General features: G+C 46.2%; 1 protein-coding gene across 1 annotated transcript; it reads left to right on the top strand.

Annotated features, from left to right (window-relative positions):
* Window positions 1-12,386: 12,386 nt before the first annotated feature.
* LOC130526860 (dnaJ homolog subfamily A member 3, mitochondrial-like) lies at window positions 12,387-15,949 on the top strand. The gene is made up of 12 exons (XM_057034847.1): window positions 12,387-12,611; window positions 13,130-13,269; window positions 13,565-13,648; window positions 13,747-13,935; window positions 14,011-14,163; window positions 14,287-14,434; window positions 14,624-14,688; window positions 14,790-14,918; window positions 15,024-15,139; window positions 15,233-15,327; window positions 15,420-15,554; window positions 15,661-15,949. The coding sequence occupies exons 1-11, from the start codon at window positions 12,422-12,424 to the stop codon at window positions 15,509-15,511; spliced, it is 1,401 nt and encodes a 466-aa protein (XP_056890827.1). The 5' UTR covers window positions 12,387-12,421; the 3' UTR covers window positions 15,512-15,554; window positions 15,661-15,949.
* The last annotated feature ends 609 nt before the right edge of the window (window positions 15,950-16,558 follow it).

Here is a 16,558-nt window from a genome sequence, read left to right as displayed (position 1 = left end):
GCTGTGTGTGAGTGATTATCTGTACAATGCCAGCGCTGAAGCTTAAACCGCCTGGGACACAGAGCAACACATGCATCGAATCCTGTTACAGATGTGCCTGCTGTTAGCGCAGCAGAGTAGCTAGCAGCTAACAGGCCATAGGTCAGTGTTGTCACAGCGATGCAGCTGTTGTTAGCGTTTCGAACGGAGGAACTGACCTGTGACTCGCTCAAGGGGAAGGTAAATGTTTTCAGGAGTGGCCTCATCCCAAAGGCTGGGCGAGGAGGAGGAGGAAGAAGAGGAGGGGCTGACACAATACAACAGCAACACGCCGGCCGGGTCAGTGTTGTGGCCATTAGTGCCTGATAGAGGACATAAACTGTGTTATAAGCCTTTTCTCCATGAGCACATGGCTAAATAGCAGATTTCTACTGCCAGACAAAGCAGGAATTGTTGCTGAATGACAGCTGCAGCTCTGTAGCTTAAGAGGCCGCTGCCTCCACCTGCCACCGACCTGCTGCACCCTCTGCGGTCCTGCTCAGCCTCAGAACCCGTCTTTATGTTCCGCAGGTTAAACACTTATTAAGGAGGGCTTCAAACCTCGACCATTCCCACAACAAAGAGAAGGCAAAGCAAACGTTTGTTGCTGTGGCGCCAATTTGCTTTTCCGCCATGTGTTTTTTCTTTGTAGGAGCTAATGAGAAGCACGTGCAGATGCAGATGCTTTACCTTAGTATTGATGCCTAAACTGCAGGAGTGAGGAGTTATACATATAGTGCACAGAGAAGACACTGTGAGTGTGTGTGTGTGTGTGGGGGGGGGGGGGGTGCAGGAGTGAGGCACATGTGGAAGTTCAGGCAGCTAAACACCATTAAAGACTGTTGAAACCGAGGAAACAAAGAGCCAAGAACCAGTTCTGGAGAGACAAAGAGCGAGAGAACAGATGGGGATGAGACCGTGTGACAGGGTCGGAAAGGTGAGATTGAGGAAATGAAAAAGACAAGATGTGTGTGTGTGTGTGGTGTGTGTGTGTGTGTGAGAGAGAGAGAGAGAGAGAGACAGAAACTGCATCCCTCTAAAGCTCAGTTAAGCAGATTAACAACATGATACATGTAGCTAAAATGCCGAACACTGCGGGTCAAGTCCAACCTGCTGTAAGCTGGTGGAGTTACAGATCTCAGATCAGATTACCAAACCTCTGTCTTCCTAAACTCAGCCTTTAAGAAGCTTAAAATTGGATACTTAAAAAAAAAATCATTATTGTAATAATCAACTTGTCAGCTGGGACACACAGTAGTTAGTGCTGAATAAAAGAATCACCTTGAAAGGGAAAACAAAGGTAGGAAATCACAGTTTTTCACCTCCGCCACTTCAGCTGGGGGTGAAACCGTGTTATCTTCTCACCCTCCTGGTTTGAAGTCGACCTCTTCATGTAGCAGCATATTCCGGAACACTCTTTTCATAATACAGAATGAAAAATTTCTGCTTATTTGCCGCGAGACATTGCATCGCCTATCTGGTCGCTGGAATTAATTAAATGGTTCTGACAGGTGACATGAAAGCCACAACAGCACATTGTTAAGCAGGAGACTTTTTCATCAGCTGATGGTCTGAGCTGATAAAAAACCCACACAAAAAGGCAATAAAACACCTCCCCGTAGTTTAGAAGGACCGCAGCTCCGTTGACTGTAAAAGCCAGAATGAGGAGCGATGCTGGTAGTTGAACATGTCGGAATAAGTACGATGTTCTGAGCTTGATAAGCGAAACCTGCCGAGTCATCAGCAGTAATTTGGCGTGTGAAGGTGTCGGCTGCTGTAGGTCTTCATCCCGCCTCAGCCTGGGGGGAAACAGCTGCCTGATCACTATCAGATATTCCTTTAAACAGCCTCCATTTCTTAATGAGGTTCATCCTGCCCAGCTCTTCCCTCCAGCACTTCGCCCCCCACCCCCTCCATCGACGTCTCCATCCCCTTCAGTTCGGCCATTGTGTGTGACGGGGCCGAGCGAAAGGCCCGCCGCCGCCACCGCCACGTGTTTGCACACACAGCAAGGGGAATAAAAACAGACAGGAGGGGGGGGCGGTTAGGGAGGGGGTTAAGTGCTTTTTAATGGACTCACCAATGGAGGGACTCAGACTTAAACAACTTTCACCCCTGGAACTCCTGATATTGATGACTCGAAGGCCCAACATCAACAAACGGTCCGGGACTCAGCCCTCGCCGTGACGGGGCGCTAACCTATTTTGCAGCTGCACGTCGTCGCCGTGGAGATTAGGCCTGATGTCACATGTGCAGCTGGGAGTCTATTGTAGTTATTTTTGCGTCAGTCTTGCATGTTCTGCCTCTTTAATCCCTCCGCAGGTTTATTCCCATTTAAGCCATTAAGAGCCACTGCGACACCAGAACATCAGAACGGAGGATTGTGGGTAGATTTGTTGGGATATTTAGAATTTCCGGCACCGCAGACATCAAAACCGCAGCTCTCTTCGTCCTTATCAGGTAGAGTTGTGACACATTCCACCTGATCTCTGCGCTGCTATTGATGGGAGGGGGGACACCTGTAATCACCTGATTCTAATTACGATCCTTTCCAAAATCGAATCCCTTCGATTTTCCTATAAGAACAAAGCGAAAGTAAGAATCCGTCTTTAAAATGACACCATCCATCCAAATCCATTTGCTGCTTTAACAAGAGGATTAACCAGAGTTTGCAGGAATGGGGTCAGTTTATGAACTCGTTGGAGCACAGGGAATGATATAGAGTAACAAGGAATTATCTTGGGAATTATGGTCAGCGGGAGGAAAAAATGCTGAAAATTATGAAATGTTTGGCTTTTTCTATTATAATTTCCACTATAAATGTCCTAAACGGGCATCAATTCCCCCAACTGTTTTTATTCAAGTTAAACATTATTACTTGATGCTTGAATTACTTTGTGTAGTAGATTTGCAGTACAAACAGCAGATATGATAATTGTGTTCAGGAGCCGCCTGTCATATTCACCACCAGTAAAAGATTAAACAGATCCTTGTTGTCAGGAAATAGAAAGATAAGACGGGAAGGAAAAGCTAAAAAAAATGATTGAAGACGCTTCAGAATTTATTTCAGTGATTATACGTAAACTGAGTGTGTGAAGTTCTGCTTCATTTGAGTTACAGAGCTCTGTGAAGATCCTTAAAGTCACTGGTGAGGAAAACTGCACACCTGCAAAGAGAAGGAGGAACTAAAGGGCGGGGTGGTATGTGTGTGTGTGTGTGTGGTGTGTGTGTGTGTGTGTGTGTGTGTGTGTGTGTGTGTGTGTGTGTGTGTCGGGTAGGCTTTGATAGTAAATCTGGTTTTATTATGGTATAAACATTAAAAAGGGGCCCGAGCTTTAGCGGATAAACAGGCAGGAAAAGTCTCAATGCTTCCTGCAGTGCGGCAGTTTGATGATTTGCCACATGGCTGGCAGGCAGGTTAATCATTTTCCTGATTTCGCCTGGTTAGTTCAAAAGTAGCAGATTAATTCCCATTCAGAGGAAATGCATGAGTTTTCTCTGGCGGCAGAAGTTCTGGAAGCGCCACGGGAGGAAGGCTGAGTGTCCCGACGCTATGACCGAATAAGCAACTGTCCCAGGACTAAAGCCACCAAATGGGCCTCATTCAAATCTGCATAAAGGAGTTGTGACTACTGGACAAAGAGAGCCATCAAAGATCACACTGACGCCCCTTTTTATTACCCATAAACCATCCTTTTCATCATCTGCACAAAGGACGTCTCGCTTTCTGCTTGGCAAATTCAGGATGCAGTTTTACTCATATGTAGACTGTTGGATGAGTCTCTCTGCGCTCATTCCACCAAATATCCACCTAGGAGACGGATTCATGCAAGTGTTCCATCCTTCTTTAAAAGTTGGGTAAAGGGTGACGCGTCGAGCCGCCCTGGAGAAGCTCCTTCATGACCTGAGTGCCTAATTCCAGAGAGCTGCTAGCATGTTTACCCTCTGGGCTAACCTGAGCTAACGTCTTCTAGGGGAAGAAAGATGCAGCTGCTGCTCGGTCTCCAAAGGAGAGACAGTTTATGAGGAGACAACATAATCTGGACTGATGCACGGGGTCTTTCTCCTGCTCGCCGTTCCTGACCTTAGGCTTTTAACCCCCTGACCTCAGCTTTGTCCGGCCATCAGGTGCCAGCTTGCCTTCCAGAGGCATCACGATCCAGAGGCAATGCTCTCAAGGGGGTTCAGCATTGTCTTTCCCCCCCAAAAAAGAAAAAGCAATCTCTCTCTCTCTCTCCCCCTCACACACACACACACACACACACACATTCCTGCTTGTGAATGGTTTTCATCATCTTCCCTTCTCCCATCACATTTCACATTTCCCTCATGGCACGCTAATGCGATCGCCAGAGAATGTCAAACACGCCTCGGATCGAAACATCTAAACATTTTTTTGGGGGGAAATATGAACTCTTTCCCTCCTCTTTGATGTATAACATCGAGTCGACGTAGATCAAAGCGCTACACCTCTCGTGCCTCGATATCGCTCCCTTATGAACATTTTGAGGGACCTGCCACAAATCACATCTGCCCACTTTGATTTGGCTGTCCTCCCCAAACCAATTCCTCCTCTCTCTGTTCTTCATCCCTCGCTCCCTGCAGTATATAATGACAGGTGACCCCAGGATTGAAGCGATCCATCCTGGCGTTGTCTTGGCAACTGCGCGTCGGTGGCACGAAATGCGTTTGAAACGAGTTTACTCGAGTATTGATCCTCGGCGTTGAACACTGAAATCAAAGCGTGGCCTGTCTGTTCACACATGCAGCAGAGGAAGGGTTGATGGAAAGGCGGAGCAACATTCTCCCGTATGTGGGTGGATGACCGCTGCATCTCTTCATCTCTGCCCTCGTTTGCCTCTTCTTCTCTCTTACTCTTGGAGATTTGAATTCTTTTGTGGTCAAAGTGCCGATTTTCTGCTGCATTCCGAGTCTCACGCAAGGAGCCAGCAGCACGGAATTCAGGCCAAATAAACACTCACCAGACACGAATGATCTTGGTAAAATCCCATAAAGCGGTGGTTGTGATGCGCAGGTAAGGGGGAATTCAGAGGGCACGTTACTGATGCCGACATCCAACTGATGTGGGCACCTAAAAAGAGTGCAAGAGAGCCCTTTTTCATCAGTTTGCGATGTCACAAACCAACGAGTTAAGCTGTTTCTCATGCACGAAAGACCCTTTGGCATCCGTGGACGATGCATTAAGCCTCCTAGCAAGCTGGTGGCCCGTCTGTTATCCTGGACTCCACCTCATTCAGGCAAATTTATGCATGCAGCCATCATGTGAGTTTACTTTTTCATTTGAACTCAACGCGTAAAGCTTCAGGAGATAGTCGTGAATTGATTTTGAAGACTTGTGAACCTCGGTTTGCCCCCTAGTGGCAGACGGCAGTAATGGATCATTTATGCTCGGGGCCAAACGTGTCTCCGCTTGATCAAAGAACCAACTAAAGCACGGAGATCTGACAGCAGCGACGTCGCGGCCCGTCTGGTGGAAGCATTTTAATATCCAACAGCAGTGGCGGCGGAGGTTTACGTTGCAGGAGACTGTCTGCTGCCAGTGCAGATGTCATGGAAATGTGAGTAAAAGTCTGGGTCATCCTGCCCTCCACAGAGAGCCTGTGAGCCGAAATTTTGTGTATACGCTCCTCTTCTCTTGAAGGTTAATTCATCTCACTGCACTCACATCTTCTAATTCCTCTTCTCATCTGTCAGACCCTTAAAGATCTGCCAGAAGTTTGGGAGCGCCGCAGTAATAATCCTTTAACTAGCAGAACGTTCCAAACCGGCTCATGTGGTCCACAGCAGCATTAGCATATTAGCAAGGCGCTACGTATGGCTGCGGCGTTGACCTCTACCATACGATACTGAAGACTCTCGGGCGCCAGATGATGCGTGACGCGCGATGGGAGATCCTGTGACCTTTCTCCCTGTGCAGGTGTTGGCCCAGGTTATGGTTACGGCCGTCTTCAGTTGGAGTCGGTTAAATGATCACAGAACAGAAGAATCCTGCTGTAAATCTCATCGAGCGATAAATCTCATGAAAGCCCAGTTTGTGGATTTGAAAGGTCGTGAAATGTCGTAGATGTAATGCACATTTCAGCCTTTCTGACGGATTTTTGAGCGCCGCCTCTTTTATCCCGCTGGAGTAAAGCTGGAGCTTTACTTACTGTGTCTGAATCTTTCTGTGGTAACTCTAAAGTCCTTTAATGGTCATTTCCACTTATTTCCCATAGTTAGGTCGGCCATTAAACAGGACATTTTGATTTTCTGGAATTTTACTATAAACAGTGAAGAATAACCCGTCAACTGCTCCGTTGTCCCGGTTTACAAAGCTGGAACTTCGGGGTCGACCTCTTCGCGTTTTCACACTCGATCAAACAGGAGGAACCGAGCTCTGGTCTGACCCACCTCCATAGCCTAGTCCACCTGCCAGAGGAACGTGTTTTCACATCAACACGCCATCGGCCGGCGTCACAGCCTCCCGCCCTCCCTCTGTAACAGCATGTCTGTGGCGATGAGGGGAACAAAGGGAGTCAAGTGTTCACCTGTTGACACAACAGCAGAGAGGAAGAACCCCCCCCGCCGCTGGGGTCTCTGTGAGCTCACTCGTCTTCACAGCTTTTCGCTCCATGAAACTGAAGCCAGCCCATTAAAGTTGTTGTCCAGGTTTTTTTTGGTTTTTTTAAAAATAGGAAATCATTTTTTTGTCCTGGATTAAACCAAATAAAAACTCCTAAAAGTCCTTCATCCATTTCTATTTAGGTCACCTGACCAAAACCCCCGAAGCCTTTTCTTGTCAGCTGTCAGGTGATCAGTGACCTACAGCTCTGCCGGGCGGTGACTGCGGGCAGGTCAAAGGTCAGGCTGGAGCGTGGGCAGGTGATGAAGTGCTGTAAATCCTCAGACAGTAGTGATTGAGCCGCAGGGGTCATGGCTGGAGAACTTCTCGGATGGTGTAATCTCACATATCTGCATGCACAGTTTCAGGAAGGTTTAGTCCCCGGAAAACACACAAAGGGTGGGAATTTAACCCATAACCCCAGGCTGATTATAAAAACTATTTTACAACTGATAATTACCTCTATCAAAGGAGTTACTTTATGGTTCCCCACACAAAAAACAGTAAACTCGTCAGTTCTTGTTGGTTTTCTCGATTTTTCAGGCTTGTGAAATGTTGTTTGGACTGACGTGCACCCGCTAGCTCGCTGTCAATTAACCTGCTGTTCGTAAACAGGGGTTGGTGTTTGATGAGGTCCATAATCAGTTGCTGCAGGAGTGCTTGTGAAAACAGCTGGAGGACTCACATTAGCCTTCATTAGTGCAGGTATGGCATGTTCCCAGGAGTGGGGAAGAGTTTTCCAAATATTCCAGGATGGGCTTGGCCTGCCCCACACCGCCTGCCTGGGTGGCCTGAACCAAAATCTCTGTAGGGTAGAAAAATAGAACATCCTCACATTATTAGGAGCTGTCTTCAGCTTTTTTCCCCATGTGGACACCACCAGGCTAACCATGATGCTCTCCTCTCACTGTCGGCATTTCAACCGCAGGAGATCCAGGCTGTATTTAAAGGGCTTTGAGGGCTGAGGTCCAGACAAGGATGAGCTTCAGCGGGCTGACCGACACCAGGCTCACATGGAGAACTCCTCCCTGAATGTCCTCAAGTCTCCAGATTTTATCTTCAAAAGCTCAACCGGGATTCGGGCATTGACAGATTGGAGCACCTGAAAGAGGTTGAGGAGTGACAATGAGGAGCCGACATTCCCATCTGCCCCTTGCAGAGGGACCCCTCAGTGGGCATTGGGGTGTGTTGCTAAGGAGACGGGCATCTGGAGCAGCCTGTTGCCGCCACAAGCAGCTCTACCTCTACGCGTGCACACAGCCGGTACCTCCCTGAGGCCTCATCAGAGTGGAGCCATATTCAGAAGGTTCAGAAGGTTCTTTTGTAATTCTTATGTCAAAGTGAGGACATGATGTGTAGAACCCATCCGCTGTAGCGCACCGGTCATCCGATCATTTCCTCCTCATGAGACCAGCCGGGTTGCTGCCAACCACCAACATGGTTAGAGGATGAAAATCATTCAACGTAATCAGATCTTCATATTGATAATGAAGGACAAGGCTTCATATTAGAGGACCGATCCAATGTTTCCTGAACCTTTTTAGCCAATTACAGACATTTATGAGTGAAAATTTCCAATGGATACTGGTTTCAGAGGCCAAAGCGCATGAAACTGTGGAGTATTCGGTGGTCTGATCTGTTGTACGCATTATTGTCTCGGCTCATTTAGAAGTTTTCTTCAGCATTTGAATGTGCAATTGTCCAGTGAGGCCAAGCTGGGTCCAGCAGCACCAGACCGGGCTGCCGCTGCACAGCAGGAGCGGGGGAAGCGTCCGCCTGTTGACTCGGCAGATTAGTGGGTTGATGTAACCGCACAAAGGCTTCCATTCTCTCTCAGCGCTCTGCAAATGTGCTGAGGAGGGAGCCGCAGCGTGGCCACAGCTGTTATATAATCTCGCTCCTCGCACCAGCAGCCCGGAGAGGCTGCTCCAGACAGCAAATAACGGTTTTCTGCCTTTGAAACAGATCTGCTGCTGCTGCTGTGTGGTCGTCTACAACCAGGGTCGATTAAAGGAGCTAACGGGACAGTGCAGGCTGCAGTCTCAGGCTTTTTTCTGCTCTGTTGTAGCCTGAAATTAAGGTGGGGGTTCTGACATTTTTTGGCCATTTTGACAATATAAAAACTTTAAAGGCAATGATTGCGCAACTCTTTCCCCAGAAATTGAGCTTTATTCAGTCAATTTCATACCCCCATTACTTTATAAGTCAAGATAAACTGGTGGGTAATTTCATGCTCTCTTGTGATGCTAACGTTAGCCATACCGATGAGTCACCCATTCCACAGAGCCGAGGGTAGAGTTTAAATCCCTGTTTGTTCCACAGAACGGGGAACCAGCATCATGTTATGTCTTTCGGGGGCCAGGGTTTAATGGTTTTGGGAGCAGTGCGACGAGCCTCTCTGCCTCTGTTGGGGCAGCTTATTTTCAATTGAAAACGTCAGGCCTCCAGCAGTGAAACCCAAAACTAATCGGCCATTGTCTTTAAAGTTTAAGGCTCCAGGAACCCGAGTGAGAAACGGAATTTACAGCCAAGAGCCGGCGAGAACAATGCCACGATCTGCTGTTCCCAAAACCATTGGAACCAGTCCACCATTCATAGCAGACATACCAAAAAGAGGACAAAACATTCACCCGAGCCATGTATATAAGCCCCGATTTTTCACAGAGTATTTGCTTTCTCGTGCTCGGCAGCGGCGCTCTGCGTTCCAGCACATGAGGTCAGCGCTGGCTGACTGAGCCCGTCTGCGAGGCCGATGAAGGCGACAAGATAAAGATGAAGATGGAGGAGTGGAGCGGACCGGCGCGTTATCGGGCACATTCTGGAGAGGAGAAGTGACCTTAACGTCAGGGAAACACAGCCAGGAGGATTCCTACCGAGACAGACGGACGTGTAGATCTAATAAACTAATCCAGAGTTGGAGCGTAAGAATCAGGCGAACCCGTCTGGATTAAATATGACTCTTTTTTCCAGAGTTGAACTCCACCAACTGTCTGGAACCCAGCATAAGCCGCTCTGACTGCCCCCTGGTGGCCGTGTGCACCTTCAGTCATAGATTTAAAGCTAAAATTACATTTTTATTCCTGCTATTTCTTTAAAATCGATAAAGTGAAGTGGGAAATACGAACCCTCTCGGTTTTCCGATTTGCTGCTTTATGACTTCCTGGACAAATAAAGCCTTTGAACTTTTTTTTGGACCCACTTGAGGCTTTTCAGTCAGATCTTTACACTTGTTTTACGGATTTTTATGAGAATATGGCTCTTTGCAAGAAGTTTAATGTCTCAAAAATAGGATTCATTTCTGATGTACAAAACCCCTCCACCCCCCATACACCACATACCACACACACAAACACAGATACATTGAGACAGTTCAATAATTTACTTTTCAGTAACCATAACAGCAGCAGCATCTCCATAACAGAGCCTAGACTGGACCCAGTTTTCCTTCTGTTCTCTCCCTTCCAGCCAACGTGTCCTCGACCCCCCCTCCTCTCTCCGGGGTGGGGGTCACAACAGCTGTGTGTTCATCTGACAAGTGTCAGTCCTGCAGTAACATGTGTGAAAACCTCGTGACATGAAAGGATGGGACGTCACAGCATCCACATGAGACTCCGATCCCGGCTCCCTGATCAAAAGGGGAGGCCAGGATTGTGACGCTCTGCCAGGCCTGCACATACATGCATCGATGGATCAGACCTAACACCACTCCCCAAATTAAGAGAAATGAGAGTTTAAAAAAAGCTCCGGGCTATGAGACGTAAAATGATTTTAATTTTCTTGACTCCGATCCACGAAGTGATTATGACGATTTTGTGTAATCCGTCATCACTTGTCCTGTTCAAGGTCACGTGGAGGTGGGGGGTGGAGCCTAATATGCTATGTGAAGGCTGGTTACACCCTGGACACCACTTCATCACTGGGTCCTGTACAGACAAACAACCACATAGACGTGCACACCCACAGGCAATCCAGAGTGGCCAATTAGCCTAGTCTAGCCTGGCCTGGCTAAAGTAAATGGAAGGAATCCAAGGTAGTTTTCTTTTTCAACTGGACTGTGTTTCTTCTCTTTGAAGAAACACAGTCCAGCTCACAAAGAAAACTACCTTGGATAACAATGACCTGGATGATTGAAAATCTACACAGACATAAATGGAATGAACCCACACCATCATCAACATGATCCAGACACCTGATATATTCTAAAATTCTGCTATTTTCTTAGTCTAAATTAAGCTTTTTTTTTTTTAGTTTAACCGTGACGGGTCATGTTTAATCCAGGCTTTGGCCATTTCATACAACTGATTCTTGAATCTGGTTTCACTGCATATCTTAATTCACGCAGCCAATCAGCACGCTGGATCTTCCAAAGAATGCGACGCCATCGGCACATCAGATCCAAGCCGTTGTGGCCTGGTGTTTCACGAAAAGCAGAAGTTTGCCTGACAGTTGTGCACTTTGTTTAGCGGAGCAGGAGCAATCTGGGTCAGTCATGTTGTTCTCCTCCCAGTCACTGCCATTCAGCTGGAGGTTTGAAGTGGTTGCGCTAGTTGACTGACAGTGATGCTGATGTATGGAGCACAAATACCACCGCTCATAACCCCTGAGCAGGGATTACTGACTGCACTGCACCTTTGAACCTATATTTGTGTGTGTGTGTGTGTGTGCGTGTGTGTGTGTGTGTGTGTGTGTGTGTGTGTGTGTGTGTGTGTTATGAGCATAAATAATTGAGTGAAGAGTGACACCCCCCACCCACCTCCAACTGGTGGGATTATTTGACCTCTGAACAACAAAGCCTGAAAGACTATAAAAAGGGCAAAATGAAGCAGGTTTCCTCACATGCAATTTTTAAAAAATGCCTCATTTAGAACATTTCAGTCAGTCAGTTTATAATCTCCTTCTTGGTTAATAAGTGGTTTAGGATCATCTTTGGTAAGAATTGAAATTGGACATTTCCCACAGCCTTGCACAGCTGGGATGCTGGTTTGCTGGTCACCACGGAGATGGCGGAGAATGACTAAGACAGACAGGAGCATGAGGTTTTCTTTCATCAACTCACACACACACAAGCACACACATTCACACACTCGCACGCACACGCACACACAAAGTCGCGCACACGCATTCACGCACTCAAGGGCGCACGTGCACACACGCACGCGTGCGCCCAACATATTTCAGCTAAGACAAAATTAAACGTATCTCCTATCTTTATGACTGTTTTAACTTGATTCTGAGGGTCCCGTTATTCGCAGTTATATAGCGCCATCTGCCGACTGTGCGGGGCAGTAGCGTCGTTGGGTCAGATGTAACAAAATTTGACATCATTCTGCAAACGCTTCAGAGGTGATGGCAATCTTAACGTTGCTAGATATCACGTAACCACGTTGTTAAAGGCTGAGGAATAAAAGCAAATTCTGTGCTTTAATGTCATTTTTGATGATGCACAGATGTCCTTGAACCATTTTATCTTTTGATATTGTCCGTTGAACTTTTGAAGATCATATCTAATGCATATAATATATTACCAAATAAATGTGTTGAGGTCCTATCGCGTACAGTGATATTGAAGTTGAAGTATTTGAAGTATTTCTTGCCGAGTTTCTTTTACATTAGTCATTTCAGAAAACAATTAAGTGAATCAGTAAATACATTGATCAATAGCCTATAGTAAAATCTGTCACAACCTTGTTTGGGTCTTGTTGTGACTTAACCCGCGTCCTTGTCCTCAAACGCTCAGAAGCGCCGGGCAGTTGTGCGCATGCGTTGAAACAGGAAGTAATAATGGCCGCTTCCTGGTTCGCTAAACGCTGTTTCTCAGCATCACTTTGCAGCGCACACCGTCGTCTCCTAAAGTTCGCCGACAGACGAGCTTGTATTGGCACCACAGCTTTGTTGCAGAAGCAGCCCGGAACGTTAGCGGATACCTTGATCTCCAGGATACGCGGAAATGTGAAATCTACGGGGCTGACAGGTGTGTTAGCTGTTAGCATAACATTGGATGTCAACCGAAAAATGTACTTTTTAGCTCACCAATTTAGGCTTGTATGTATGAAATACCAGTTCTTAGAGATAACATACCATGCCCTTTAGCATGGTTGAGCGTCATGTAGGTGTCCTTGAATAACTACTGGATGTAACATCATTTCTCAAAGAGACATTTAACAAGAGACATTTAAATGATAGTTACACCAAAGGCAACACTACCATCTACAGTTATTACGAAATCATCTGCAATAATTTGGTGATCAAATGGTCTCCCGTCTCGTGATTAGCCCGTTAACATGAGTGTATCGTTATACCAAAACTAGATCGTGTCTTGTCTTTCTTTTGTGATGCATTGCAGATGAAATAGGTTGTCATATTTATTACCAGAGTAAAAAATTATTGCTACTAAGGCCCGGTGGCATCGCAGTATTGTGTGTTACTTGCATCATTTTAACTCCTTCTAAACTCTCATACCCTTATCTGTTTCTGATCATTTCTCTGCAGGCTTAAAAGCTTCCCATGATGCCACTTACCATTCATTTCATACCAGCAGCAGCAGGTGTGCAAACACAGAGGACTTCTATCAAATCTTGGGTGTTTCTCGCACTGCGTCACAGAAGGAGATCAAAAAGGCTTATTACCAGGTCACACACACAGAAACTATCTGCACAAGCAAGAGGGGGGATTAATGCATGTAGGACAGTTATCTAACAATGTTCATTGTTCGAACAATGCGACGGCGTGCATCTGTCTTCATCAGAGGTGTCATTCGGTGGTAATGTGACCTGTGTATCAGCCAGTGGTTGACCTACCTCAGTTACATTGGCTGATGCACAGTTGTTTGATTCTGCCAAGTTTGCTTCATGCTTTTATCTAATGACAGTATCATTGATAATAGGAGATAAGTAAAAAAGCATCTCCTCCGTGTCTGTTTTGTAGCTGGCGAAGAAGCATCACCCAGACACTAACCAAGATGACCCAAATGCCAAAGAGAAGTTTGCAAAGCTGGCCGATGCCTATGAGGTATTACGTCACAAATGCATCTTTGGCTGCATTAATAGTTTCAGGACATGTGATCTATGGTCAGTTCCATCATGACATTTGTTTTTCCAACCCAAAAGGTGCTGAGTGATGAGGTGAAGAGGAAGCAGTACGACCTGGGCTTCAGCCCCAACCATGGCAGCACGGGTGAGCAGCAGTACTACCGGGCTGGGTCGACCAACATCGACCCCGAAGATCTCTTCAGGCGCATATTTGGAGAGTTTGCGAACTTCAGCCACTTCAACAGCGTTTTTGATGACAGGCCAGAGGTGTGACGCTGATACATTTTCAAATGGAAATCTTTTAAGTGTAGCTCAAAGCTCAGCCTCTTTTCTTTTCTGCAGTTCCTGATGGAGCTCACGTTTTTGGAGGCAGTTAAGGGTGCCAACAAAGACCTGAGCGTAGACATCGAGGACACCTGCCCGAGATGTAACGGAAGCGGTGGCGAGCCGGGCACCAAGGTATCTGTGTGCCACTATTGCAACGGCACTGGCATGGTGAGTTGTGTGTGAGGAGGAGCCATACTCAAGAAGGTCCATAAGATCTTCCCTTTATACCATAGGAAACCATTAGACCTCATCAAACCGCTGGGTTTGATCTGACTGTGTTGCCCCCTGCAGGAAGAAATCAACACTGGTTCATATATGCTGCGCAGCTCCTGTCGACGCTGCGGCGGGAGGAAGTCGATAATAATCACGCCCTGTGCTCTATGTCGAGGCTCAGGCCTGACCAAAAGGAAGCAGACCATCACTGTTCCAGTACCCGCTGGTAGGAATATCCACATTTTTTTCAGATTGAGGTTTTAATACTCATTATTTTGTTTTATTTCATTCCAGTCCTAATCGCTTGAACACACTCTAGTTGCTGTTGCCCTTGTGACTAACTGATTTTGTAGCTTCTAAGCTTTAAGGTTTTCTTTCAAGTTAAGAGAATAATGATTTTGATGATTCTTGGCAGGAGTTGAAGATGGTGGGAAGGTCACCGTGCCAGTCGGAGGCAGAGAAATCATCATCACGTTCAGAGTATGTTTTGTGTGATTTTCAGGCCTTTTTATGACGCCATTGAGTTCAACAGGTTAGTTTTGTACTGAAGTTCTGTGTATTCATGAGAAATGTCTCTGCAGGTCCAAAAGAGTACAATTTACAGGCGGGAAGGAATTAACATCCACTCAAACGTGTTTATCTCTGTGGCTCAGGCCATACTGGGGGGTGTAACTGAGGTACAGGGTCTGTACAAGCCCATCAGTTTGGTGGTGAGTACCAGTTGGCCGCCATGCATGTTGACGTCTGGTTAACATCAGATTCTTTAAATTTTTGTTTTAGAATATTCTCACAATGACATTTCTGTTGGTACCCAGATTCCTGCCGGTTGCCAGGCCGACCAGGTTATCCTGCTCCAGGGGAACGGCATTCGAAAGATGAACAGCTACAGCTATGGAGATCACTATGCTCACATCAAGATCAGAGTGCCGAAGTAAGACCCCCATCCCCCTGTTGAAGCATCTGTTGGAATGTTCAGTCAGTCTTCAGTGTCTTTCTCCCCTTTTTCCTCATTGTTCTCCTGCAGGAAGTTGACTAAACGCCAGCGTTCATTGGTAATGTGTTACGCTGAAGAGGAGACTGACGTTCACGGGACTGTGAACGGAGTCAAGGCTTCAGCAGGTCAGTGTTGAGAGGTCTGCTCCAGTGTTCGGAGAGGGCAAGAGAAACGGTCCCAACGGCAGTGGCATGATGTAGTGCCCTCTTGTGTCCAGACGAGGGCGGCAGAACCTCGGCTTCTAAGTCAAACAACCCAAAGGACCATGAAGAAGGGTTCGTCTCAAAACTAAAGAAGTGGATGAGCTAACGCTGCAGGTTTTGGGGTTCAGATAACCTCTGACCTCTTAAAGGTGTGTCAGACTGACAAATACCACATTCAAGATGTTTTATTGTTGAACCTCCAGCGTCCAACCATTGCGTTAATGTAAAATAGAAAACGTGTTTTTGCTGTTCCAGGTGGGAAACCAACATGCCGTGAGAAGATTCTGCTGTGTGAAACTCCTGTAACGATCAGATGGTTTCCATGTTCACGCAGTCAGCAAACATCTCCATCCACACTGCGCAGACAACTGCCCAGCTGAGAAAGCCCAAAAGTCATGGTTTTTGGGGTTGCTGTCCTGAATCAGAGCAGCTTGCAGAGATACACAAACACACAAAAAAGGAGCTAATGTGTTTCTACTACACTGTGCAAAATGTTTAAAAGTATTTTACTATGCAATGATGAATAAATTATGGTATAACAGTGTTATTTTTTTGTGTGTCAATCTGGAAATACATTAAGGAGTTAATCTTAAATACGCCCACTCTCATACATGCTTCCGACTAATAAATTAGATGTACACATTTATTTAGACAGGTACTCAATAAAGCTAATATATTAACATGTAATGTCGAGGGGTTTCGTTTTTAATTAGATGTAATATCAGTAGTTACCGCTAGATGGGAGTGTGAGACATTAAATCATCAATCTCCATTTTCGTCAGTATCGAGTCTACCAATTTAATTTCATCTAAACCTGTGTGCACCTAGTAGAAACTGTAGCTCAGAATATTACCAAAATTGGTCAGTTACTGGGATGATTTATATGTCGAGTTGGGACATGCATCTTGCCACTTCAATGTAAATGTTTATCAAGGAAGAAACATCCGGAAGAAACTAGTTTACTTTTACATGTCACTCCCTTTTCAAGCTTTCAACCTGGAGAACTTGTTTTAAGTTAACCTGCATGTATATAAATTCCATTTTTAAAAACAGGATGCAAAATCATTAAAGTGAGTGCTGAAGGCGACCCACTCGGGGTCAAAACCGAACCATTGCCCGGTCCTGGTTTAGATCTGTCTTCCTTCAGCTCTGG

Source organism: Takifugu flavidus, chromosome 6 (genome assembly GCF_003711565.1).
Source record: "Takifugu flavidus isolate HTHZ2018 chromosome 6, ASM371156v2, whole genome shotgun sequence".
Lineage (NCBI taxonomy): Eukaryota > Metazoa > Chordata > Actinopteri > Tetraodontiformes > Tetraodontidae > Takifugu > Takifugu flavidus.
Note: the sequence above shows the minus strand (reverse complement) of the source record. Positions and strands in the feature narration are given on the sequence as shown.